Source organism: Leptonotus elevatus, chromosome 15, assembly GCF_054856555.1.
Source record: "Leptonotus elevatus isolate MCC_2025b chromosome 15, RoL_Lele_1.0, whole genome shotgun sequence".
Taxonomy (NCBI): domain Eukaryota; kingdom Metazoa; phylum Chordata; class Actinopteri; order Syngnathiformes; family Syngnathidae; genus Leptonotus; species Leptonotus elevatus.
In genome coordinates, this window is record NC_141253.1 from 4,636,069 (window position 1) to 4,663,155 (window position 27,087).

Here is a 27,087-nt window from a genome sequence, read left to right on the forward strand (position 1 = left end):
AGTGAACGAGTAAAGTTTTAACATTTATGTTAGCATTTAGAATTAACATAGGCTGTGGTGTGTTCCAATTTACACACAAATGCAGGTTGTGTCATACTTTTGGATTCTGCTCTTGTGTCGGAGCTCATTAAATGATGTTGATTTCTTACGCCTTTTATGCGGCATCAGTGAAACAAAATAGTCAAATACAGTCCATAAACATGACATCCTCGAATCGACTGCATTTTATTAATTTTTTTTGTGAGGAGCTTCGCCAATGATAATGCCGACATAATCTGCTGCTGAGTCATCGCTGAATCACCACACTGTGGATGCCTTTAGTAGCAAAGTCATTAAACTCCCCCAAGGAAAATATTGCCGCTCACAATAGTCTTCCCTTTGTCTCGTCACAAATAAATCATCCTCCTATTTGGAGATTAATGACTCCAGGGTTTTGTTTGTCCTATAAGCCCCCCGCTTTAGGAGAACCAAAGAGCAACAATAATAAGTCATTCTTAGGCAAACAAGAAAAGCGCACCAGAGGGCTTTTCGCTAACAAACACGAGCTCCAATATCTTACAGTTTATTGTACGATAAAGATTGCAATACCCTGAAAGGATTCGGGAAGGCTACTTGCTTCCCGTCAGCTTAATTCAAGACAAATTAATTCAATGAGCTCAATTATGTGTTTTGCAAACAGGGGGGGTTTACAGGGTTTTAATTATGTTAATCTGTCACTGTCGAATGCGATTAATCATGCCTAGTTTTGAAATTAAAATGGTTAATAAAAGTGTTTTTTTTTCAATTAATTACCGCCAACGTTGGGACAAACTAAGTCATTTAGATACTATTTAAAATAAACAGAGGAGGTTTGACTGTATTAAGCAGTATTAGGGCTGTACAAAAAAAACGAGGTGAAAACTAGTTATTAAAACTAAAACTAAAACTAGTCATTTTTAGTTAAGTCAACTCACTCATTGCCAAGGACGCATGTTTTTGTATATTTTATGTTTATTTCAGGTGGGAAGATAAAGGAAATGGCTGCCATTGAATGAGTGATTGTTATTTTATGAGGAAAAAGTCACACAAGGTTAAAACTGTATTAATTTGAGAAAATAAGAATCATTTAAAAAATTGTAACATTAGTTTTGTCAGTATTTTAAAAAAAAAACATAGGATTGGAACATTACAAGAATACGGTGCTAATATCAAATTGTAAACGACGAGAACAAGAAATGTTAAAAATGTTATAAGGAAAAAAAAAGTTGTAATTTGATGGGAAAAAAGTTGACATGTTATGAGAAAAGGATTTAGAATATAGATTTTTTTGGGGGGGGGGGGCGGGATTTATAAAAATACAGTTGTACTCTTGAGCAGTCAAATGTGTTTAACGTGGCAAAATGGTAAAAAGAAAGATTTATGAAATAATGTAAATATAAGAATCAAGTTTCCATCCATTATCTGAACCGCTTATATTAGGATTTTTTTAAATACATACACACACATATATATATATATATATATATACAGTATCGTCTTGTGACTATACTATTTTTACTAATAACATTACAACTTTAAATCCTCCCCCCCCCCCCTTTTTTTAGTGTGGCGAGAAAGTGATTTACTCTTTTTGAAATGTTGCTATCGAGCGACTGCCAAGAACCATAAGCAGCTTCGACAAACAACACATGCTGCTGTTATGACCCAAATTGGTTACTTTGCTTTTAATTATGATTAAAGCCATTAAAAGTCTGTTGGAGCGCTTTTTTTTTTCGCCATAAGGCTGGAAAAGTTAAGACGGATAAAAATGAGAAATTCTGGCATGTAGTTTATTTTCATTCAACATCGCAATGCAAAAAGGGAGCGAGCGACTACAAACCAGACTTGTGTTGAACGTATCGGACCACTGAGTGGCCGGTAGTGTGGCTCTCGTACGCGTCTAAGACCTCGGATTCTTAACATGGCTATTCGATATAATAAATATCACAATATAAATGCATCCATTTAGCTTATTAACAGTCCTTTTGTTTACACATTTACACATCTCGTCTCAAGAGTCAAAGGGGGGACGCGGGGGCAGTTTTGCAAATGGCACACAGAGTTTGTGAGTAATCATATATATATATATATATATATATATTAGGGGGTGTAAGGTGATTCAAAATTTTAAGCGTTATTAATCTCATGACTTCGATAGTTAACTCACGATTAATTTTGAATTTGATATCTATTCTAAATGTGCAATAAAAATAAAAAAATTCTCCAAGTTTTCATACTCTTGTTAACATAAAAGTGGGAAAAAAGTTAATAATAGAAACATGGCTGCATCTTTTAGTTATTGATTCCATAATTTCATAATAATTCATAAAATTGAGTTAAGAGTTAAAAAGATTGATTAGTGTTGAGGTCATTATTCTGCCACTAGATGGCATCATTGCATTTGTAAGACATTGGTGATAGCTCAGTGCATTTCTCTTTTCATATTAAGAGCTATCTAATCTTGAACATGAAGAAATTCTGCACATTTTAAAATTGTAAAATGCAACTTGACCCCAGTCTCCACAAATAAATGCATTAATATGACATTTATTACTGCTCAATTTTGACGTGGACGTGTCTGCTGCGTAGCGAATGGAATTCCCCCAGGACAGGCTTTCCAAGTAAGGGGCGGTCATTAATCATGTGCTAAAAAAAATTTGTGGCGTTAATTGCGATTAATTACGATCGCCTGACACCCCTAATATATATATATATATATATATATATATATATATATATGATCTACTATTTCTTTATTTTTGGCAGTGACACTACCCTTGACAACCACCAGGCTCACTCTATACTATAATTTCTCATCTGAGTCTTTTCTTCTTCAAAGACAAAACAATTGATAGAAAACGAATGATAAACTCGCAGCTTAATCTCACTGAAGTGTTTTAAGTGCTTACGTGTGCGGCGAAACGAAATTCTCTTTGGGCGCGTACGTCTACAGGCGTCTTGCATATTTCAGACATACGTCATACCATACGTATCGTCTATGACGGTTTTTAACATGATCGGCCTCCTTTACAGAATATATATATGGGGAATCTCATCAAATCTATGAACAAATAAGCATCTTATAGATAAATATTTGGCACGTCATTCCCTAGGATCAAAAAACTACTGGTACTGGGATTGTTGATACTACACGTCGGAGTCATTTGCATAAATGTGCGTGTGGGCCGCTGGAAAGTGTCTCTACCGCGCGTGGTGGTGTCGCACTGTTAAATGGCCGCGTTGTGGCGTTCACACCCACGAGTCCAGCGGCGGAGGTTTGTTATCCATGAGGCCCACGGCGGGCCTGCCAGCTCGGATGAAGTGTTTCCTCTCGCTTATCGCCTGCGCGGGGAAGGGGGGGGGGGGGACAGATATGCAAACGTTATTGGACACGGCGTAAACAAACGGGCTTGGCGGCGCAGTATTACAATGGCAGTGCGAGTATGCAAAGCATGCACGATTAGAAACACGGCGGTCGGTGCCTTGAGATGCAAGTTGAGTTTGTTTTGTGACCGCGCTCAAAACGCCGGTATCTCAAGTCGTCTTTTTACACTGGAATGAATGGAAATGCCATTTATCCGTTCCAGCCTTTTCATTTAAACGAGGACAAATAGCACTCCGAAATATTATAGTTTATCAAAACATATAATAATGATATAATAATAGAAATGCACAATTTTTTTTTTTTAATATTTGCCAAACTGCTTAGTGTGAGGTGAGTCATCCAGACGATGGCTACTATCTAAAAGAAAAAACTTGTAAATCTCAAGGCACCACTGTACATAAAGTTGTGGTATGCTAAAGATGGTTTTACCTGGACAGGGTCTCTTTCAACAACAGGTCCAATTCCATCTTCCACTCTGTCGTTTGGCTCTAAACTACTGGAAAATACATCTGAAAAACAAATGTAGTGCATATTAGATGCAGTATTTACAGACAATGAATATTCAACTTTCAGTATCTGAAGGTAAGCTTACTTTGACTCCTTATTGCCGCTAAAAATGTATATCTCAAAATAATTTTTTATGCATTTCATTTCAAACTTTGATAAAGTTACTTGATCCACAAGGTCAATTTCAAGGTCAACTAAAACAAAAGGTCAAAAGGTTACAAAAATACGCACCAGTCTTCTAAATAGTAGCATATTTTGAATTCTTGTTGAATTCCTTATACAACAATACCAGTTTTATGAAGATTGGTCCAGTAGTTCTTGAGATGTAAGGGTTCAAAGGAAGGAGGCCACGCCCCTTTTGCTAACAATTTCAAATCTCGGCAGGGCCGTAGCTCCCAAACCCCTGCTCTGATTGACCTCAAATTTTAAATTTAGCGTTGTGCCTTCACTTTCAACAAGTACACCAAGTTTCATTCAAATCAAGCTCTGCTTACCCACTGGGTAATTTGGCACGGACTCGTCCTGCTTGAAATTGAGCATCGACTTGACATGCTTGATTTTTGTCGGAGCACCATTAGGAAGTTACTTCCTCCCACCGATAACCTTGACGGCGCATCGCTGCCTTCGCGCCTCCCTACCAACTTGAGCCCCCTCTGGTCTGTTTGAACACAGCTTTCGCACCCACCTATTTCGTTTCGCTAGCCAATTATCAAATAGCATTTGAAATTCATGAAAAACCTTGCGCAAATGTTTTCTGACCTTGGGATTTGTCCATGAGAGGCAACGTGATGTCGTCGCCGCTTTGCTTCACACTCTTGGATTTTTTTGTCACTGCGGTTGCTGTCGGCTTTGGAAGAAAGTTGAGAAAAAATATCACGAAAAATGCATTTTTTTGTCTCACATTGCGGCATTTACCTGAAAGATGACATACTTTGTACAATATTATAGAAAATAAAAAAATGTATTGGCTTATGTGTGTGTGATTTCATCTCAGGTCCTAACACCAGATACGTGCTCGTAATGAAATCTAGACCGTTTTAAATTGTGGAATAATGCACAATATGTCTCTTTATTAACAAAACTATTCTCCATACCTTAAAGTGGCTTTTATTCCAGCCCGCCTTGTTGAGGCTATTCCTCAGGTCCTTGTAGGCCCAGATGGTCTGAAGCACGTGGGAAGCAGCCCTGTTCTCACGTGTTGATTGGCTATGAAAACAAACAAAAGAGATGGTTAAAACATAATAATATAAAACAAAAATAATACCATCTACAGGAGTAATGCAATAAAGTTGCATTTTTAGAAGAAAATATTTTGCATTTTTGCAAGAATAATGAAACCCTAAATGCTAACCCCGATGAAGCCAAACGCTACAAAAAACAAACGAATGGACTTTGCGGTTCACCTTGACCTGCTGATGGCCACCAGTTTCTGGATGGCGTGTCCGTGGATGAGCGCCCTTGCGTTCTCCTGGCTGTCGCTGACGATCTCGTGAATGGTGTTGAGGAGCGACACCACCGTGTCCCCTTCCAGATTTTTGGCCGGTCGCTGCTGGCCGCACGGCAGGTTGGCCACCAGGTCCCTCAAAGCGTAGCTGCCTGCAGGCCAGTAGTGGCAAGTAATGAAGTACAAATACTTTGTTACTGCACTCTAAAAACAGTTGGGTCAAATGTAACCCAATTATGGATCAAAAAAGGGATCGATCCACTTTAAGGGTCAATTTGACCCAATTTTCTGGGTTGTTTTTTTACAAAATGGCCCAATTGTTGACGCGAAGTTGGGTCAAATTGACCCAAGTAGACGATCTGACACAACTTTATGGGTTGTTTTATACAAAATTGTATATATTTCTTTAGGCAAAACAACTCAGAAAGTTGGGTCAAATTGACCCAAGTAGACGATCTGACCCAACTTTATGGGTCGTTTTACACAAAATGTCCCAATATTTTACCCAAAGTTGGGTCAAATTAACCCAGGTAGAGAATCTGACCCAACTTTATGGGTTATTTTATACAAAATTACTTCTTTTTTTTTTAAAGTTGGGTCTGTTAGACAATCTGACCAAACTTTTGGGGTTGTTTATACAAAATGACTAAATCTTTCACCCAAAGTTGGGGCAAATTGACTTTCTGGGTTGTTTTATACAAAATTATTTCCCTAAAAACTCAGAAATTTGGGTCAAATTGACGCAAGAAGACGATCTGACCCTACTTTCTGGGTTGTTTTATACAAAATGTCCCAATTTTTTACCCAAAGTTGGGTCAAATTAAGCCAGGTAAAGAATCTGACCCAACCTTATGGGTTGTTCTATACAAAATTACCTTCTTCTTTTTTTTTTGCAACGCAATCCAGAAAGTTGGGTCTATTAGACAATCTGACCAAACTTTCTGGGTTGTTTTATACAGATTGACCCAATATTTGACCAAAAATTGGGTCAAATAAACCCTAGAAGAGGATCTAACCCAATTTTATGGGTTGTTTTATACAAAATGTTTACCCAAAGTTGGGTCAAATTGACAAAAGTAGATGTTCTGACCCAACTTTCTGGGTTGTTTTCTACAAAATGACCCAATTTTTGACTCAATCCATTTTCGCCTGATACTTGGGTTATTTTTGACTCAACTGTTTTGAGAGTATGTACAGATTTTCTAGCAGTTACCTATCAGGTCTTTATTCCGTCTGTCCATTGCCAGGTTACGGAGAGCGATGGCGACCGCTCGCACCACTTTGTCCACGTCAGAGCGCAGCAGCTCCACCAGGATGGGCAGACCCTTCTCTTTTCGCACCGTGGCTCGAATGTAGCTGGACCACTATAAGGACGCGCATCCGGTTTAATGGCAATTCGCTGGTCTGCGCAGTGAGAAGCGAGCATCCATATGTATTTGTTTATTTCAAATATATATCTCACGGTCCAGTGTCCGGCGGCGAGGTTCTGCAGGGCTCCGGCGGCCGCTTCCAAGGTGTTGGCGTTGTGACTGCAGCCGAGCAGAGTCAGGTAAAGCCTCACCACCTCAGGCTGGTACAGCATCTTCAAACCTGTGATGGACCAAACACACAATAAAGTCCCGCTGAGTGCTCTACTATCAGTTTGCGTGGATATAAAAAGTCTGCACACCCCTGCTCAAATACCCCGTTTTTGTTAAATGAAAAAAAGAGACCAAAATAAATAATTTAAAAACTTGTTCCACCACTTATACCTACAACCAGAAAAACTCAAATGAAAAAAAAAAAATGTCAGGAAAGCCTACTGGAGGAGCTGAAGTTTATTTGGGGTTAATCACAGGTACTGTATTTTAAAAGGTGGCAGGTGCGTGCTGACTCCCATTTAGCATGAATGTGATTGGTGAAATCTCAACTAGAGATGGGTGAGTACCAACACTAGATATCAGTAGTTGGCCTCATGCCAACGTATCGGTATTTATGACCAAACTCCCTCTAGTGGGCATTTTACGATCAGGAACAACAAATTAGAAATTAGAAGAATATAAAATTGCCATTAACTCAAGTAATTGATTAAGGAAAATGCTATACTGGGATATATAGGTCTTTCTTTAAAATGATCTGTCATTGCTTTTTGAGGGGAAATTTTATGTATCAAAAGCATTAGTGGTATCGGTACTTGATATCAGTATCGGTGAATACTCTCGAGTTGAGTAAATTGATATCCATTGTAGACTTTATTTTTTACATTGATGTGTTGAATTAATGTAAAATGAAGGAAAATTGTAATATATTTCCACCAAATTAATTTAGTGTTTTGGGGATTACTAAAATTGCACTTAATTTTTTTTTTGCTGATAATAGAAGGGAGTGTTATACTTGCGGGAAGCGTTTATTTGTCTTAAGTAGACCAATCAAGGTAAAGCACAATTATCTGTGAAAATATTTACTTTTTCCCCCCATATCCTCACAAAAATGCTTTTTTTTATTTTTATTGAATTATTCCCCCTCGCAAGTCCTTGGCGGAGGTAATAATCTGCTCATGAGGAGGTTAACTTAGTCCACCATCCGCGAGTAGAAGCTTCTGGTTGATTGCCAGAAACGCTTAACGCTGCAAAAGTGCTACACGCTGGATTTGCATTGGCGGTCTGCAGCGTGGGACGACATCTGCACTCATTTCTTCCCAGCCACGTTTGAAGCGTCTTACGCCGCACACGCAAAACAAAAGATATTTGGACACCCGCCACGATAAGGTTGGGGGGGTGGAAATTGCGGTATATTGACGGGGGATAGTGGCCCTCTTTCAGACGCCGGGTCATTCGGTTGCAGTAATGCAAGTGTCCTCGAGCGGGGCAGGTGCTGACGCGTGGTCTTGCATTTCAACGAGTTGCCCCTGGCGGCTCTCCGCAGCGCCGTGCATACAAAGCAAACAAGCAAGCCGGTGCCTGCGTGTTTGATAGTCATCTACTGTACAAAGGAGAGGTCTTCATATGATGATCTCATTTGTGTGTGGTCAGGAATTGTCATAAAGACCCCCCCCCCCCCCCCCACAATGGATAAAATCAAATCAAAATATTTACAAGAAGCAGTTACTGACCATGGCTGAACCATTCTTCTGAAGAACGTGGCCGGTAGGAAAGAAAGAGAAGACGGATGTTAGAGAGAGGACACAAAACACACAAGTGTAAAATATTCCAAATTCTCAATATTTTACGTGCCTTAACTAAAATACACGTTTATTGACAATATATTTTATCATCACTTCCCCCGTCATTAAGAAATCCAATTTTGTCTGACCTCTATCAAGATGGAGGACAGGCACACATTAAGGAATTGACTACACACAAGTTGGGTGAATTTCAAAAAAAATTCCAGGCAACAAACTTCAATCAAATTAAATGTTTTAAGTATTGGGGTTGTGAAAATTGACTTTCCCACATTTCACAATAAATAAAAAAACATTTATAGAACTGTTGACCCTTGTATTGAACCCCAACTTAAAGATATAAGTAAAAACAACTCAGCAAGTTGCTTGCTTGGATGTGCTAACATTTCTGCATAAATGTAAACAATTGACATTATAGGGTTTTTCTAACTTAAATTAATGTTAAGTTAATGTTTGCAATTTAAACTAATTATTTGATGCTATTGTTGGGATACCTTTGCTACTACAAAAAAAAAATCGAATCCGATTTGACCTATGTTTGCTTTTAAGTGTATTCAATTTGTTTGTTTGAAAATGCCTTTGGATGTTGTATTTAACTATTGTGTATAAAATGTGCTGCATAAAACAGATGCTAAACGTTGCCTATAGCGTTTCCCATTATGTGTTAGCATTAACATTAAGCTAACTGAAAAAGGACTTTTTATTTCATTGCTCTTAAATGTCTGAAATTCTTTAGTTGTATATGCCTTTGACTCTTATGTTTTTAACTATGTGAAGCACCTTGTGTTAAAAAACAAGCACTATGTAAAAAAAAAACTATCTTGCGTGGATGCTAATATAGCGTTTCCCATTGTTAGCATTAACATGAAAAAAACTGACGAAAGACTACTTTTCATTTCTTTACTTTGTTTTTAAATGTCTGAAATTCTTCATTGTAAATGCCTTTGACCGTTGTATTTTTTCCATGAGAAGCACCTTGTGTAAAAAAAAATAAAAATAAAAAATAGCACTATGTAAAAAAAATCTGCTAGATGCTAATAGTTGCCTGTAGCATTTCCTGTTATGTGTTAGCATTAACATTTAAGCTAGCTGACGAAAGGCTAAGCTATGTGGGTGTTGTAAGTACGAAAAGTGTAATTCTCTTTTTTTTATGTTTAGTTTGGCAATAAAACTTGAGTGTATTGGCAATAAATAGCTTGAAGCCTCATTTTTTCAAGTTTATTTACTACTTCTATTCGCCAAACTGCTGCTTGTAGTTAAGTGAGTCACTGAGATCATATCAAGGCACCACTGGAATCCAATGTCTCTTCTTTTTTTTTTAATACAATTTTATTCTAACCACAATTTAAACCTCCCTGGATGACTCATACTTTCCTCTTGTGAAAGTGAAGCAACAGCAAGATGTGCACCCTGCAGTTTGGCAAATGAATCGCACGGAAGCGTGGCGATAATAACGGCGAACCCCGGGCCGCGATTAATCACGGGTCATGAAAAACGTTCCCTGCGCGCACCTTTGGGCCTTTTGCCTCCGAAGCAGTCGGGCTCGTGGTTCTTCTTCCGGTGCGGCGCCACGGACTTCATGAGCTGCGTGACGTGAGGCTCCTGAAGGCGCTCCACGCCCGCCACCTCCTTGTGCACGTGGTAGGAAAGGTTCCGCAGGATGCACACGCAGTTCTCCACCGACTGAACGGAAGATAACGGACAAGAAGGATCGCCGTTCGTTAAGCGTCGTCGATGAAACGTCTCGTTAATTTTGCATTCCTGCAGCATGGCGATAGCGTGCGACCGTGCGTGCGGAGCGTATTGCACTTGGCAGTTTTGGCGCAGAGTCTCAATTAACTTGATGGAGTGTGACGCTTTAATGACACATAAAAGTAATGCTTCCTGACTTGGAGCCAATAGGATTTTAACATTTCGCTCCCCCCCCCCCCCTTCGGTGGCTGCATCCAAAACAACATCACTGCAATGAGATGTGACACTTCCTGCCCCCCCCCCCCTCCGAGCCTCTTCTTCCATGCTCTGACATCAACTTCCATCATTTGTCAGCCAACTATTAAAGCAAATGTCCACATGGAAAGCTCCATACGGGAGAAGAAGAAAAAAAAAAAACACGCAGCGCTAGCGGCGAGTGGGGCGGTGAGCCCAAGGATCCGGCAAATGGTCATTTTTGCCATCCGTTCCATCCGTCCGTTCGCTTTCTTGTCCTCATTAAGGGTAAAGGTGAGCTGGAGCCTATCCCAGGAGACTTTTGGCGAGAGAAGTTGGATGGGTCGCAGGGCACATATACGGTATGGAAAAACAACCAGTCACACTCATATTCACATTTAACGACAATTTAGAGGCTTCAGTGGACCTAAAATTACTTTTACTTTCCTTTCCTTTTTTTCCCCCCCCCAAAAAAGGAAAGATTATGGCTAATTGCATGACAAGCAACCATTCATTCTCACACCTGTGCATAATTTAGAGTATTCAATAAACCAAAATTGACTTTTGATGAGAGAAGTGGGTTGCACCCTGGACTGGTCACCAGCCAATCACAGGGTACGAAACGGCAAACAGCTAGTCACACTTACTTTCCCACTTATGGACAATGTAGCATCGTCAATGACACTTTTGGCAAGAGAAGCGGGATACGCCCAAGACTGGTTGCCAGCCGGCAACTATAAGTATTCACAGTTGAAGTCACACCTATGGACAATTTAGAGTCTTTAATAGGGCTAGGATGACTTTTGGTGAGAGAAGCGGGATACCACTGGACTGGTTGCCAGCCAATGGCAGGGTACAGCCTAACAAACTACAAGCATTCATAATTCATTTTACACTCGTGGACAATTTAGAGTCTTCAAAAGACCTAAACTCACTTTTGGCGAGAGAAATTGGAGAAACCTTGGACTGGTCACCAGCCAATCACAGGCCACAAAGAGACAAACAACTAATTACACTTAGTTTGACATATTTTAAGATAATGTAAAATCTTCAATTAACCTAAACTCACTTTTGGCGAGAGAAGCTGGGCAAACCTTGGACTGGCCGCTCCCTGACCACAGAGTACAACTAGACAAACCACAAACATTCACAGTTAAATTCACACCTATGGACAATTTAGTGTCTTTAATCGATCTAGGGATGACTTTTGGTGAGAGAAAAGGGGTACCGCTAGACTGGTCGCCAGCCAATGGCAGGGTCCAGCAAGACAAACCACAAGCATTCACAGTTAAATTTACAATTATGGACAATTTAAAGTCTTCAATAGACCTAAAATGACTTTGGTGAGAGAAGCGGGTTACACCTGGTCACCAGCCAATCACAGGCCACAGCGAGACAAACAACCAGTCACATTACTTTCACATCTATTCTAGTCTTAATAGATCTATGGATGACTTTTGATAAGCGAAGCGGGCTACACCCTGGACTGGTCGCCAGTCGATCACGTGACACATACTGACAGGTCGCCACGCTCACATGGAAATTGGACCGACCTTGTTGTCCGTGTCCTTGTTGACCAAAGCCGAGTGGAGGGCGTGCAGGAGCGCATCCACGAGCCCTTCGCACTCCCTCAGCCGCTGTCGGGCCTCGGCTCCGTCCGAGCTGACGTTCCTACGGCAACGAGAGCCTTTTATCAAAAGCGCCCCGCCCACTTTTTTTAAAAAAAAAGTCCTCATCCATCACAAAAATGTAACAGCCGCCTATCATTTATTGCCCAAGGTTACCGCAGACAACCCGATGTGTTCTTGAAGACGATGGTCCACTCGGCGCTGTGCCGCTTGGACGGGTCGCCCGGTTCTCGCCTCCAACCCGAGTGGGGGATGATGATTTCTTCGTTGAGCGTTTGCAGGCCGTGGTTGATGACTGTCATCTTCAGGGGCTCGTACGACGACAGGTTCCAAAGGGTGCCTGCAGGTGGCGACCAAGGAGACAAGAAGTACAGTGCTGGGCTATGACCGCTTTGGAGGGTTCATTTTTATTTCATTGACAAAAATAACCCGATATTGGTCAAGAATTGGACCGACCTGCTACATGGGTCAATTTGACCCAACTTTTTACAACCCAATTTTTTTTATTTAAAAAAAACAACAAAAGAGTCTGTTCCTGTTTTTAGTGTAGTTTTTAGAGCTGCTTTGTGAGTTTTTATTATTATTTTTTTTTTTTAATGGTTTGTTTTATTTAGTTTTGATTTGTTTTTGTACTATTAGCTTTAGTTTTTATTCCTATACGGGCATATTATATTGAGTGTAAGATTTTTAAAATTTTTCTAGTAAAGTTTTTAAATGACCATTTGACCAATCACTCCATTTCAAATACTCATTGATTGTTTTCTTTTGATTCTTCAATTTGTTTATTGATTATTGTTATTTTTATGTATTGGAATAATGTTGAAAATATTCCAAATAAACATTTCAATCAATCAATCAACCATTTGACAGGCTGAGCAATACCAAAATGACGAAAACAAAAGAAATGTTCCCTTTTTTTTTATAGTGTACTTTTTGTTTCATCAACAGTTTTGGCTGCTTTTTAAAAACATTTTTGTTTATATTTTATTTCGGTGACAGAAATGTTTTTTCACTTTTAGTTTGACTTATTTCGTCAATTTTTGTTTTCCCTTCCGGTGCCTTTAGCTACGAATGACCCAACTTACGAGCCGTCATTCGCCCCGATTTTAAACCCAGTTTACCGTTTAAGCGGTTTGGCAAACAACAAACATCACCAAAAATACATTCCAAGCTGCTTTAATGCCACTCCGTTCAAGTTTACTGACAAACTAATCAGTATTTAAAACAACCCAACTATATTGCGGCTTTTGCTAGCTCAATGCTAATGTAAATAGAAAAAGCCATAGACATGCTATCGGTTAGCATCAACAATCAGTCCTTTTGGGCTCTCTCACCTTTTAACAATAAAGGCAAAAAGCGACAAAAATAATACTTAAAAGAGGGGAAAAAATGGATCAAGATGTTAAAAATCGGTGTAAGTGTATCTTTTTTTTTTTATAGGATGGATGGCTGCAGAAGCTAAAACTAGTGTTTCCCACAGATTTGAAATCTACTGAGTGGGTGGACTCGGGTGGGTGCTGGGGTATATCTGGTCGCGACACGTTTTTTTGTTCAGTTTTGTTTTGAAATATTTTTTTATGACATTTTCTTGAAATCTACTTGTCTTTTTATTTTTTATTTTTTTTATTTTTATTATTATTTTTCTTTAAAAAAGGTCTTAACACGGTGTGGGAAACACTGTTTACCTGTGACTAACTCCTTGACCTCCATGCTGCCCGTCTTCCTCAGCAGTCGCACCAAAGCCTGGATGCCGTCGCAGTTCTTGATAGCCATTTTGTTGTTGTGGTCCCTCCCGTAGGAAATATTCCGCAGGGCCCCACAGGCCTTGCGGTGGACTTCGGCTTTGGGGTGGTCCAGCAGGTCCACCAGCATGGGCACCCCGTTCAACTGCCGCACCTCCTGCTTGATGCGGTCGTTCTCATAGCACAGGTGCTGCAGGTAGGCGGCGGCGTTGGACTTGACCGGGTCCATGGGGTGTCCCAGCATGGAGATGACCTCGTGCAAGTTGGGGTCCCTCCAGCGGGGATCCCTGCGCATGCTGTCCAGGCTCACCATGCTGCTGCGCTTGTGGGGGAACTGCAAGGTCTGCGCTCGGCACATGGCCTGGAAGAACGGGTTCAGGTTGCCCTCCAGCTGCGCCATGAAGGCTTCGTCGTAGCCACTTCTTGAGGAACGGAAAGAAGAGAATCAGTAAACGGTGGCGGGACCCATTGAAAGGTCAGGAGTTTTTTTTACCTGGTCCTCGAGGGCTCCCTGAGGAGCTCCATGGTGGTAATGGGCCTGAAGTTGTGAATCCCTCCCAAGGTGGCGTAAGTCGCCGCCGGGTGGTCGTTCCTCATGTCCGCGGGGTTGTCCGACTGGTCCCCGAGGCCGTCGTCGCCCGTCGGCTTGCTAAACCCCGCCGGAGTGAAACTGTCCCTCAGGAAGGGCAACGTGAAATGCGCCCCGGGTTGGAAGTTTTTATTCAGCCAGTAGCCGTGGAGGGCGCTGCTGCCGCGGGCCAGGCTGCCGTAGCCGGCGCGCAAATCTTCCCCGGGGGCTCTGTAACCGTCGGGAAGGGCGTAAACCCGGCTCGGATTGTCCGGGTTGGCCGGCTGAGGGTCACTGAGCTGGAGAACCGGTTGAGGGGCTGTTGTGGCGGGTGCGTGAGAAGGTTCAGTGTGAGGAATCGGTTCCTCTGCCGGGGGTTTGTCTTCTGGTCGGACCGGCGCATCCGACGGATGATGGTTCTCGTGCTGCAATTCGTCCGGCGTCTGGACAACTTCGTTATCAACGGCTTTCAACTCCTGGAAACACACAAATGTGAGCTTAAATGTGTCATGCGTGGTTACATTACAGCAAGGGTGGGCAAAGTGTGGCCTGGGAGCCACATATGGCCCGCTGCGTTCCAGAATCCGGCCCATGTAATTTACATGATCATGAGTCTTGTAATATTTCATGCGTTAAACTGGATTTTTTTTACATGTTATTATTTGTAAATATCAAAAACGAATAAATGAAAAATGTTTGACATCTTTTTGTTTTTATAAAATAATTTGCTCATGCATTTATTGTAAATAACAAAATTTTATTTACAATCAAATAGAGATAAAAAATAAATAATTGAACGCTATATTTTACATCACGTAAATTGTTTATTTATTTTGTATGAAATAAAAGTGTAAAATATGCATTTGATATGAGTTTAACTTTTTATTGTAAACAATGTAATGACGAACATTTGTGAAATAAAGCATTCTACCTTTTTAATTGTTTAATGTAGTTTTTGGAAAATACATTAAACAATTTTACACAAGTATGTATTATTTTATGTAAATTTTTATTTTTGATGTGTTAATTGTAAATATTCAAATAAAACTAGCAAAATAAACATTTTGTGCATACACTTTATATGTATAGTATAGTTTTCATTAATTTTTAAATACTTTTTTTTAAACTTAAATAATGGGTGATGATTTATTGACAGTGAAGTCAATATTTTCCGTATAAATTAAACTTTTGTTTTTAAATAAACAATTATGAATATGTCATTTTTTCCTTTTTCAGAAAACAAAAAAAAACGGAACTAAATGCTGATTATTTTACGTTTATTAATCATTTCATATCAGGGGTGGAATTGAATGATCGATTTAACTAAAGATGTTGCAAAAAAAAAAGAGAAAGATTTGTCAAAATATGACTTAAGCTATTATTCTAATGACGTGACGGAAAAAATAAAAAAATATGAAAATGAGTTACCTCATTTTATACGCTACATCCAAGTTTTTAATGGTTTTTTTTTGGTATCATTTGCAAATATCCTGGATTTCAACAATCCACGACAGTATATGTCCCTTGATGTGTCTGCAAACGTTGAAAAGCAAGAACTGGCAGTGGCACATTTGAACTGTACCGTAAGCTCCTGCTTATTTCCCATCGCGACCGTCACATCTCATCATCTTCCCTCACTTAACGCGCGCCGCCGTTAATTAACGAGACCCTCTTTGCTGCCAAGGAGTAATGACCCCGGCTTAATTGAAAATAAGTTTATGTTTGAATCTAATGAAAATGTCAAGGTCCAGCCAATGTTCCGAAGACGATGAAAATGGACAGTCTGGATTTAGATTTAGATTTAGATTTAGATTTAGAGCGAATGAGTCTTCTCACCTCGACGTCCGCCTGCAGAGGCGTGTCAGCCTCGGTGGAGCTATCGTTGGTGGACGTCATGGCAGAAGCGACCGACGTGTCCACTTCGTCGTTGTTGTTGTTGTTGTTGGCGGCGGCGGCGGCGGACGGCGGATCCGCCGCCACGTGCTTCGCCTCCTGCGAGGGCGACAATGCGGGAGGCCCCTCTGAGCTCTGCTCCTAAACACACAAACAGTCGAGGGGTGACAGCTCAGCAGCATTTCCAACGTTCCCTGTCAGCACAAACGCGTTTCGCAATCGGACCGATCAACGTTAGGGGGAAAAGTGGCGTTCTTCCTTCCAGAAGCATAACAAAGCTATCACGGAACTTTCAGAGCCAGGCGGCGTATAAACGTGTCCTTTCTCTGCACTTTGCCAAACTTTGCTCAGTGATGCGACTGAGCGCTTTTTTTTCTTCTTCTTTTGATCGCAACTCAAAATGACAGGGAACGTCTTGCAGGGATGCGCAAAAGAACAATATGTTGTTGTTGTTGTTGTTTTTTTAAAGAAATGGGCAGCCAAAATGGAGAACATTACTGACTCGTTCTCATCTTTGTGTGTGCGTCTTTATAAGCTAAAAAGCAAAAATACTGCTTTTTTCTTCTTCTTCTTTTTTTTAACAAAGAAGACGAGGATAAAGTATGCCCATGAAATTATATTAAAAAATTTTTTTTTTAATTCATTCCCTGCCATTGACGGCTATAGACGTCAAAAATGTATTTGAACTATTTGGTGTGTTTTTTTTTGGTTTGTTTTATTGAACATAGAAACATAAAGAAAACACATTACAAGAAGAAAACATAAGTACAAAATAAAGAATAGGAAGAAAGAAAATAGTTTATATGTTCAAAAGGGATAGGAGGACGTTAAAAACGTATCGAGTGCTACCCCTTATTCGTTTTATGTAGATACAATGATAAGGTTAATGTATTTCATTCAAATAAAATGTATAAACCTAGTCATATGTACAAGTGCACTTTAACATACGCATATTTCTATTAGTTTCACATTTGTTTCCACTTTTTTTTGTGTACATTTAGAACAGATATAAAATTTGTGATTAATCGTGAGTGACTATTGAAGTCATGCGCTTAATTAAAATTTGAAAATTTTAATCGTCTGACGCCCCTAATTTTTTATAATTTTTTCTTTTTTTAATTAGGGGCATCAGGCGGTTACATTTTTTAATTGTAATTAATCACATGACTTCAATAGTTAACTCACGATTAATCATGAATTTTATATCTGTTCTAAATATACAATTAAAAAAAGTGTAGGTTTTCATACTCTTGATAACAAAAGTGGAAAAAAATGTGAAACTAATAGAAATAGTTCAAATTAATTTTTGACGTCCATAGCCGTCAATGGCAGTGAATGAGTTTTAAGAAAGTTTTTTGAGACTGCAGACTTTTAATGCATATAATGTGTGTGTTTTTTTAGTCTGGATTTCCCTTGTGTGTGTCTGATAAAATAAAATAAAATAAAATAAAATAAAATAAAATAAAATAAAATAAAATAAAATAAAATAAAATAAAATAAAATAAAATAAAATAAAACTGGGGGGATTGAGCTGAAGTGAAAAGTGAACTGGTTTGAAACTGAATTCAATTAAATTACTTATTATGCAATTATGCTATTCCAATTGTATGCAAATTTTCTCTCGCAATGCCTCACCCACTTAAATCTGGATTTTGGCCTGTTTTACTGCCACTTCTCCTCACACTTTTTGCACACTACATTGTCCATTACTTACTCAAGGGCATCAAGGTCAGGGGATGTACAATTAGATATAGTAATTAAAAAAAATGACCAATTATGATGCATTATAGATTGTTGAAGATCCTATTCAATCAACGTTAAATGTAGTTGTCACTTACTTCCATCGCGTGTATGTGGGAGGAAACTCCTTTAGCGCACTAACGAGTTAATCCGTATCTGATTATCTGTTAGACTCATTTCACTCTTGACAGACTTTTGATTGCGTCCATCGAAAATCCAGGACAAATGATCCATGGCATCATTACGGGAGATGATTAAACGAAGTAAACGTGGAGTCTAAGACATCATTTCCCAGACAAATGTGAAAAGAAATAACAGCTGACAGCTCCATAAGAAATATGCTACATTGATTTTATATTAGGGTTGGAGCAATCCATCCAGCAGATAGATGGAGATATGGTGAAGAAAAAAAATGCATTTGAGATCATTTATTTCTGTATGGATTTTAGATTTAATACGGGCGGGATTGTGGGGCAGTGCCCCACTAGTTCCAGCCTGGCATTCTGGATTTGGGCCTGTTTTACTGCCACTTCTCCTGCTTGTAAGTCAGCCAAGATTCTAATCTTGCGAGTGCTTTTTTTTTTTTTTAATAGTACGTGCTAAGGCCTGATCTTTTTTTAGGCTGATGCAGATTCCGATATCTGTCAGAATAAAATTCCGATAACTGATTAATCTGTTGATTAATAAATCAATCACCTATTTTGGGTTCCCTTAACATTTACAACAATAAAGATATGAATTACAGGCAGAACATTTAATTGTTTCACATTACTTTGTCCTTTAGTATTTAACATTAAAATTTAAAAAAAATCAGCAGTTTTTCCCTTAATTTTTGGCGGGATGTTTTTTTTTAATGTAGCAGACTATTTATTTATATTATTAACTATTTATAATATATTGTATACTTATTATATTATTAAATTTATATTATTTATATTATTATTATTGTTAATTATTATACTATTGATATATTGTTTATTACATTTATATATAGCCTAGCTAGCTAGCTAGGCTAGCAGGATATCTACTCTAATAACCGATTCATCCGTCGATTAATTTAAAAAAGGAAAATGAATAAAATCATTTATTTTGGGGATCTTAACACTTACAACAATGAAGATATGAATTACAGGTATGCATTTGACTGTTTTACATTACTTTTTCTTTTAGTATTTAACATTAAAAATTAAAACAAAATTGGCGGATTTTTTCCCCCTAATTTTTGAGGGATTTTAAAAATGTCATTATCTTTCTTTTCCTTTTTTATGAGTAAAAAAAACACAACAACGACAACAGTGATTGGCAAAAATCTGCAAAAAAATATCAATTTTTACCAAATTTAAACACGCTAATATCAGCCTTTGATTGGCCAGTGGGCTCCAGCACGATCCTAACGAGGACAAGCAATAGAAAACGGACGGCCGGATGTGAAGCTTTATAACGAGACTGTGTTTCTTCTATGTGAGCTTTGCTGCTGGAGAAAACAGACTGGAGCTGGTCATAGAAGGAAAAAAAAATCCCATTGGACACATGCAGTTTTATGTGAAATTCATCAGTTATATGGACGGAGGCGCACTAGAGTGCACGAGCGTGCAAATAAAATGGTGAAAAGCTAATCAACTCCACCAATTCTCCTCCCTCTCTCATTCTTTCCCTCGCTCTGCAGCTCTGAAGTGCCCAACTCAACTCTGCTGCTGCATGACCCAAAAAAATAAATAAATAAAAATTCACAAGAGAGCTCTCCCCTTCTTCTTACACAAGAGCCTCTCAACATCCTCATCCCAAATGCGGAGACGGGAGGGTCACGCAAAGATGACCCCGAAACACCTCCAGGGGGGGGTGTTTGATTGGACATTTTGTGGGACGGACGAGAAAGCGTAGCTGCGTCCTGTGTAGACAGCTTGATGAGGGATTGGTGGGGCGATAGCGTCTGGACAGACGAGGGGCCCCGCTTGTTGTCGTCGTCCCTTTCGGTCTGATGAGTCACGCTCCAGAGGGGACGCCGGGCCAGCTCTGAGTCAAAGCTTATTCAAATAAGTCACTGCAGCGTCACTAAAAAGTGCACTCGCCCGGCCAAATAGGTCGAGATGATCGCTCACAGTCTGACGGCCGCTCGGGAAAAAAAAAAAGTGGGGAACACAGCAGGGCTGAGACAGTTTAAAGAATAACATAATTACGATACCCCCGCCCCTCCCCCCTCGATATTGCGATTGCGATTCAATGTGACTTTTTACAAGTCAAGGTTTCAAACATTGCTCATATGCTAATAAGTTCTTATATTGAGGAGACATCGAAGCAAGAAACAATATGATTGGCTGCTTGCTAAGTGGAGTAAATGAGCCTCCTCTTTGAAATCAATTGCCTCCAATTAACCTTTTAATTTCTCCTGCGACGAGGGGGGGACAGAGCAAGACGCGATACCTTTTTGATAAACGAGAATTGCCCTTTTAATTTTTTTTATAAGTGCCAAGGTACTAGTTAGCCCCAAGGACGACATGAGTAGCATGTTCTAAAACTAGCTTACGAGTGATGGGACTTACTAAGAAGAATTAAAACAGAAGAATGTTAATATTTATTTATTTATTCATTTATTTATTTATATTAACTTAACACGGCACACATAATTAACTAAATATTTTGTTTAAAAAAAATGGGAGGAAAAACATTTCAAAAGAGGTAATTTTAATACCATGATACCTTTTTGATAAACGAGAATTGCCCTTTAAAATAGTTTTTTTTTTAAGAAAAAATGTGCCAGTTAGCCCCAAGGACGACATGAGTAGCCTGTTCTAAAAATTGCTTACGAATGATGGGAATTACTAAGAGAAATTAAAACAGACGAATGTTAATATTTACTTATTTATTTAAAATATATATATTTTTTAACTTAACACAGCACACATAATTAACTAAATATTTCGTTAAAAAAAAATGGGAGGAAAAACATTTCTAAAAAGGTCATTTTAATACCATGATAGCGTGATAATTTTGCTCATGGTTATCGTACCGTCAGAATTGAATATCACCCCACACCGCAGGATAGTCTTCCCGACACACAAGCGACAATCGGGCCTTTGCTGACTTGGATCACAAGGGAGGGAAAATTCTGAGGATCCTTATTGAAGTCAGCTGCACAAAGTCGATGAGATGGACTTTTAGTGTCCAGCTCAAGGGCACGGCTAACTCATAAAAGCTCCAAACTCACCATAAATCCTGGAGAAAAAGTCGTGCGTATTCGCCTGAACAGGCGGTCATCGTGTCATTGTCCATCTCACTCAAACGTGATGATGTCACAACCTTTTTGTCGCTCTCCACCGATGTACACGTGTAGGAATCAATTCGGATTCAAACACGGACACTGAACGCCTCACGGGGAAGCAGACCGACCACCCGTCCAATAAATCAAGAAATGAATGAGAAATATACATCCAAGTAATGTGATTGGAAATGAAATGAAATGAAGAATGATGGAAAATTGCCTTTGCAGTTAGGAATTATTAAATGGTGACCTTTTAACTTAAATAAAAATACAAATAAATAAATAAAAAATTAAGAATGATCAAAAATGTATTTACAATGATTTCTATTGTGACAGTTAAACGTAACTAAAAAAATTAATAAAATAATAATAATAAACAAATAAAAATGAAAAAGTGCAAATTCAAAAAATTTATAAATAAATATAAAAAAAATAAAATATGTGAGCGTATTGAATTAAAAGTGCCCCCCTTATAATGATGATAATAATGGAGGGATGTCACTTAAAAATATTTTTTATTTCATTGACACAAAAAAAAATCTAAATCAAATAACAATATTTAAAAATGTATTATTGAACTTAATTAGCAGAAAGTCCTCCTTTTATGGTAATTATTTAACATTACAGTCATATGTACTGCAATTTTCAAGCTTTTTAATACATTTTAATGCTAATAATTGGGGATATTCTATACCACTTTTTTGTCATACCGATACCAGTAATACTCAACTCTTCTGTAGTCACAGACACTGATACCAAGTACCGATACCACTAAAATATGAATGAAAGATGTTAACATTTTCTGTGATTTCAAGCATACAGTGGACCTCAAAATTCTACACACCCCTGTTTAAATACAAGATTTTTTCCTGACAAAACTTTTCCCACCATTTATGAGATCTATAATCTTTACAACTCAATTGAAAAAAAAGAGAAAATGTGTACACACCCTTTTATAACTGACGATGTGGCTGTGTTGCGAGGAGGGATGCTCGATACCACTTTTTGTCATAGCGATACTAGTACAAGTACTCAACTATTGAGCAGTCACTGATACTGATACCTAGCACCAATACCACGAACACTTTTGATATATATATATATATATATATATATATAAACAAAAATGACAATGGTTTTAAAGAAAGATGTTTATATCCCATTATAGCATTTTCCCTTAAAATGTTCTATTCTTCTAATTTCTCATTTTTAGCTCCTGATCGTAAAGCGGCCATAAAAGCTATGACTACCGACACCTCGAAATAAAGCCAGCTCTCAGCGAAAGTCACAATATGTCTGATTATGTTCTATACTGCCGTCAATGACCACAACAGCCCCCTCCATTATCCGCCGCGTACAAAACAACGCCATCATCTTCTGCGCTTCCATAATCCCAAAGCAAACATTTTCTCCCCCCCCTCAAAGTTGCTATTGTCGCCACTTCGCACCCGCCCTCAAATAGTTAAATGCTGCATGGTCACATTTAATGCAATACATCATGGCAGCACACTCACCACACTGTGTGTGCGCTATTTGATTCCTCCTTTCCATCCCTCCCCATTGGGCTAACATCTCATGACACAATCAAAGATCAGCACCCTTATCAGATTATAATCCTTCACACACACACACACACACTTGATGAAGATGTGCCTCATGCCCTCCTCCTCCTCCTCCTCCTGCAACAAAAGGAGACCGCACCGAGCAGCAGGCGACTGACACCTCCTGCATGACAGCGGCGCAATGCACGCGCTCCCCGTCTCCGCAGGAGAGGAAGAGGAGGACACGCGCGCACATACACGCGCGCACACACACACATGCACGTACCTCCTTGACTTGCGCAGGCATGCTGGAACCTCCTTCCGCTCTCCCCTACAGATTGATGCCACCTCCTCCCTCCTACTCCTCCTTGTGCGCCTCCTTGGCTCCTCTGCTTAATTTTTTCCCTGTGAGCATGTGAGGCAGTTCAAACATCATCCAGCCATACAGCGCGCGCGCACACACACACGCACGCACGCACCCGCCCTCCCTCCCTCCCTCTCCGCTGCGCACCCTCCCTCACCCTCGGCAGCACACGCACTTTGCAGGCAGGCGCAAAGGCATGCACACATTTTGTCCGACACAAACGTGGAAGGAGGGGGTGTGAGGGGAGACCCCCCTTCCCCCCTCTCCCCCCTCCCTCCTCTCCCCCCCCCCCCCCCCTCTTGATGTGAGCTGCAGTTAATGTGTGCGCTATTAGCAAGGTGCTGAATCCACAGTGTGGAATGGCTCAGGGTGAGTGTGTAAAAAATAAAAAAAATAATAAAAATCAAACACACACACACTCACAAGCAGATGCAGCTGGCGCCCTGGAGATGCCCGCTCGAGTTTGGTTGCGAGGCAGCAAGGATGAGGAAACACAACTTGCACTATTGACAAATTCACCTATTCATAACCCCCCCCCCCCACGCCCCCTCCAGTGGAATTTATCTTTAGTTACTCGCTGAACAATTGCCAATATGGTTTCTGTGCTCTTGTTTAAATGCCAAAGCACTGACAAAAGAAAGTCTCGCTAGCTTAACGCTAACATAGAATGGTAAACGCCATTGACATGCTAATTGCTGGCATGAATATTTGCTGTTTTAAAAGAAATGGATTTTGAACAAAAATGATAAGCAGATTCTCTTTATCCTCCATCAAAAATGACTCTTACGGCATCTTACTCATTCACTTACGGTACTTGTAGAAAAATAAGTACTTTTATTCATCATTTGTGTCTGCATGACTGTATTATACTGTATCCGATCTTTTTCCTGTGCATCCCTGACTTAACAAGTGAGAGGCGTCCCAAAACTTTTGTCCTTATGATGTCCTATTACTGTTACTGTCACTATCTCACTATCTCTGGAAGATCACAAATGGAAATTGTCCCAAAATGCAAAACTGTGGAAACGTGAAACTGCTAATGTGGAGTAAACAGTTTTGACTCGCCAATGTCGTTTGAACGTACTACAAAATACGTCTTGAGGGCCGTTCGAATGGTAAAGTCATTTGAACATATTGGTAAAGTTGTTTGAATGTCTTGCTAAATTTGTTCGAATGTCTTGGTAAAGTCATTCGAATGTGGTGGGAAAGTCCTTCCAACGTATTGGTGAAATGATTTGAATATTTTGGTAAAGTCATTCGAACATTTTGGTAAAAGTCGTTCGAATGTACTACAAAGTGGTTCGAACATATTGATAACGACATTCAGATTTGTTGGTAAAATGTAGGCTAAAATCTAAAGATGTTAAATTTTTTCCCATAATGCCACAAGCTATTATGCGCATAGCATTACCCATGGCAATATGGGGGGGGGGGGGGGGGGGGAATCTTTGAATGTCTCACGATCCGATTCCGATTTTTTTGGTCTACGATTCGATTCAGAATAAATTTTCGCTTGGGAACGATTTTTGATTCAAAATTATTTGCTTGACAATGATTTTTGCTTCAATCTATAGATGTGCAAGGAATCGTAATGATCAACTCCAGTCTGACTCGCTAATGCTAATTAGCGTGCTACTCGCAGCACTTTTATCACTCAAAAGAATGGCTCCACACTGCAAAAAACAACTTTTATTGGAATAACTTGATCGTGACTTTTTCCTTCCACTCTCTAATATGGCTCCAACTTAACAGTGTATTAGACCGTGTGGAACCACACTGCCCCTCAGTGGCCAAATCTGGTGCAACATGAACAGCGCTCCAAATAAAGGCGCACACACAGACAAAGGCAAGACAGTATAAAATAATTTAAATAAAATCTATTTGGGGACATTTCAAATCCATTCTGAATCGTACTTAATGAGAATCGCGATTCTTATGAGAATCGATTTTGTTGGCACACCCCTAGGGAAAATGCTATGCTTTAAGTATTTTGTTTTTGATATTTTATAACCCTAACCCCAAAGGTAAGATAAAGGATGTGCCAAGCTCTAAATCTGCTGACTGCCTTTCTCTATGATTCAGGGCCAAACAGACTCCTTTGTATGTACTTGCGCAAAATGCTCTTTGGCTTTCTGTGCTTCTTCTTCTATTTTCACTGGGCTGACAAAACACAGATAATTGGCTGCGGTTAGTCTTTTGTGGCTCGTGCTTGGCGCTGCGCTTATCTTCATCATCGGGGACATCAAAACATATTTATATAATAAGAATAATACAAAAAATACACTTTAGAATTCTGAATTTTATCTTGTGATGGGTGGCGATTGTGAGACTTAAGTGACCTAATCCGCCTCTTAATAACACCATCACGTTTCCAAAATTATCTACAAAAATGATGTGTATTTTGTGTATTTGAGGATGAAGGATTACTAAAGCAATAAACTGTTTTCTTTCTGTTCCATTAAATCACCTCCAAACAACTCAAAATCTCGTCACTCTTATATAGCATATATATATATATATATATATATATATATATATATATATATATATATATATATATATATATATATATTTATTTATTTATCCATTAAAACTTTTGAATAAAATGCATCTTACTCACCAGAGACATTGCTGACGCAGGCGCAGTAGAATTCTTTTTTTTTTGTGCTCCTGCCTTGTCCGTCTGTGTAAGATAGCTGTAGCGGTAGCGCTCATACATGCTCTGAAAGTGAAACTGCCCCTAAAATCCATTTCCAGGTTGAAACAAGCCAATGATGTTAGGTTGACCAAGCCTCATAAAGTCCAGTTTTTCTTGAAAAGTATACCTTGAAAATGAATTTTTAATCATGTTTGACATTGTCCTTCCTTGTAAATCAATCTTTATTAATTGAAACAAGAACGCTATCTATCTGTCTATCAGGCTACCTATCAGGCTACCTACCTACCTATCTATAGTAGCAGGCTAGCTAGCTACATAGCTAGCTACAGTATCTGTCTGTCTCTATCTAGCGATATATCTATGCTATCGAGCTAGCTACGTAGCTAGCTAGCAGGCTACCTACTTACCTATAAATAGCAGCAGGCTAGCTAGCTACATAGCTAGCTACAGTATCTATCTATCTCTCTACCTACCTATGCTATCGAGCTAGCTATGTAGCTAGCTAGCAGGCTAACTACCTACCTTCCTAGCTATAGCAGCAGGCTAGCTACTTACATAGCTACTTACATAGCTAGCTACAGTATCTGTCTGTCTGTCTATCTGTCTATCTATCTATCTATCTATCTATCTATCTATCTACCTATGCTAGCGAGCGAGCTATGTAGCTAGCTAGCAGGCTACCTACTTACCTATCTATAGTAGCAGGCTAGCTAGCTACATAGATAGCTACAGTATCCATCCATCCATGGTGTCAGGTGTAACAGGTGCACGATTAAAATCCTGCCAGCGAATGACAACAACATCAAGAGTGCACATCGTCAGCCGAATGGCGATGAAAAGCCCACACAAACTCCGCAGGGTCTTTCTCATTCCTTTCTTTCCTGTGGACTGTGTGCAGATTTTTGTCCTAATTAAACCAACAGGCACGCACATAAACACAGTGGCCCGCTCTGCTGTGTTCAGGCTGGCATGAACAACTGAGGCCGATTCCAGTGAACACACACACACACACACACACACACACACACACACACACACACACACACACACACACACACACACACACACACACACACACACACACACACACACACACTCACACACACACACTGCACACTTTCATGAGGCCACTGCAGAAGGTCAGTTGGCCTTCAATTCACCAAAAGGTCTCCTTTGTATATATATATTTGGGGGGGGGGGGGGGGGGACTGCGAGAACCTCGTAAGATCTTTTCGGTATTAATTGCTTTGATT

At 39.5% G+C, this 27,087-nt stretch overlaps 1 protein-coding gene across 4 annotated transcripts; it reads right to left on the minus strand.

Annotated features, from left to right (window-relative positions):
- Nucleotides 1-206: 206 nt before the first annotated feature.
- LOC147161664 (splicing regulator ARVCF-like) lies at nt 207-26,938 on the minus strand. 4 transcript variants are annotated; one of them, XM_086097326.1, is made up of 17 exons: nt 26,524-26,938; nt 25,796-25,897; nt 23,098-23,216; nt 16,215-16,412; nt 14,304-14,854; nt 13,754-14,232; nt 12,225-12,408; nt 11,994-12,111; nt 10,026-10,197; nt 8,446-8,463; nt 6,817-6,944; nt 6,568-6,718; nt 5,314-5,506; nt 5,005-5,116; nt 4,670-4,757; nt 3,833-3,912; nt 207-3,360 (listed from the first exon to the last, which is right to left on the minus strand). In XM_086097326.1, exons 3-17 carry the CDS (start codon nt 23,116-23,118, stop codon nt 3,268-3,270), a joined length of 2,586 nt encoding a protein of 861 aa, XP_085953452.1. In that variant the 5' UTR covers nt 23,119-23,216; nt 25,796-25,897; nt 26,524-26,938; the 3' UTR covers nt 207-3,267. The 4 variants fall into 4 exon arrangements, with proteins under 4 accessions (XP_085953452.1, XP_085953451.1, XP_085953453.1 ...); XM_086097325.1 differs by having other exon boundaries at nt 25,796-25,915; XM_086097327.1 differs by having other exon boundaries at nt 13,754-14,229; nt 25,796-26,938.
- Nucleotides 26,939-27,087: the final 149 nt, after the last annotated feature.

Bases quoted from the DNA above. Each gene is read 5' to 3' on its own strand.
- LOC147161664 (XM_086097326.1), bottom strand. From the start codon at position 23,118: ATGCCTGCGCAAGTCAAGGAG. The intron at 10,198-11,993 runs GTCGGTCCAATT...TCTTCCGTTCAG, and splicing joins ACAAGGACACGGACAACAAG to TCGGTGGAGAACTGCGTGTG. The intron at 3,361-3,832 runs GTAAAACCATCT...TTCCCCGCGCAG, and splicing joins TTGAAAGAGACCCTGTCCAG to GCGATAAGCGAGAGGAAACA.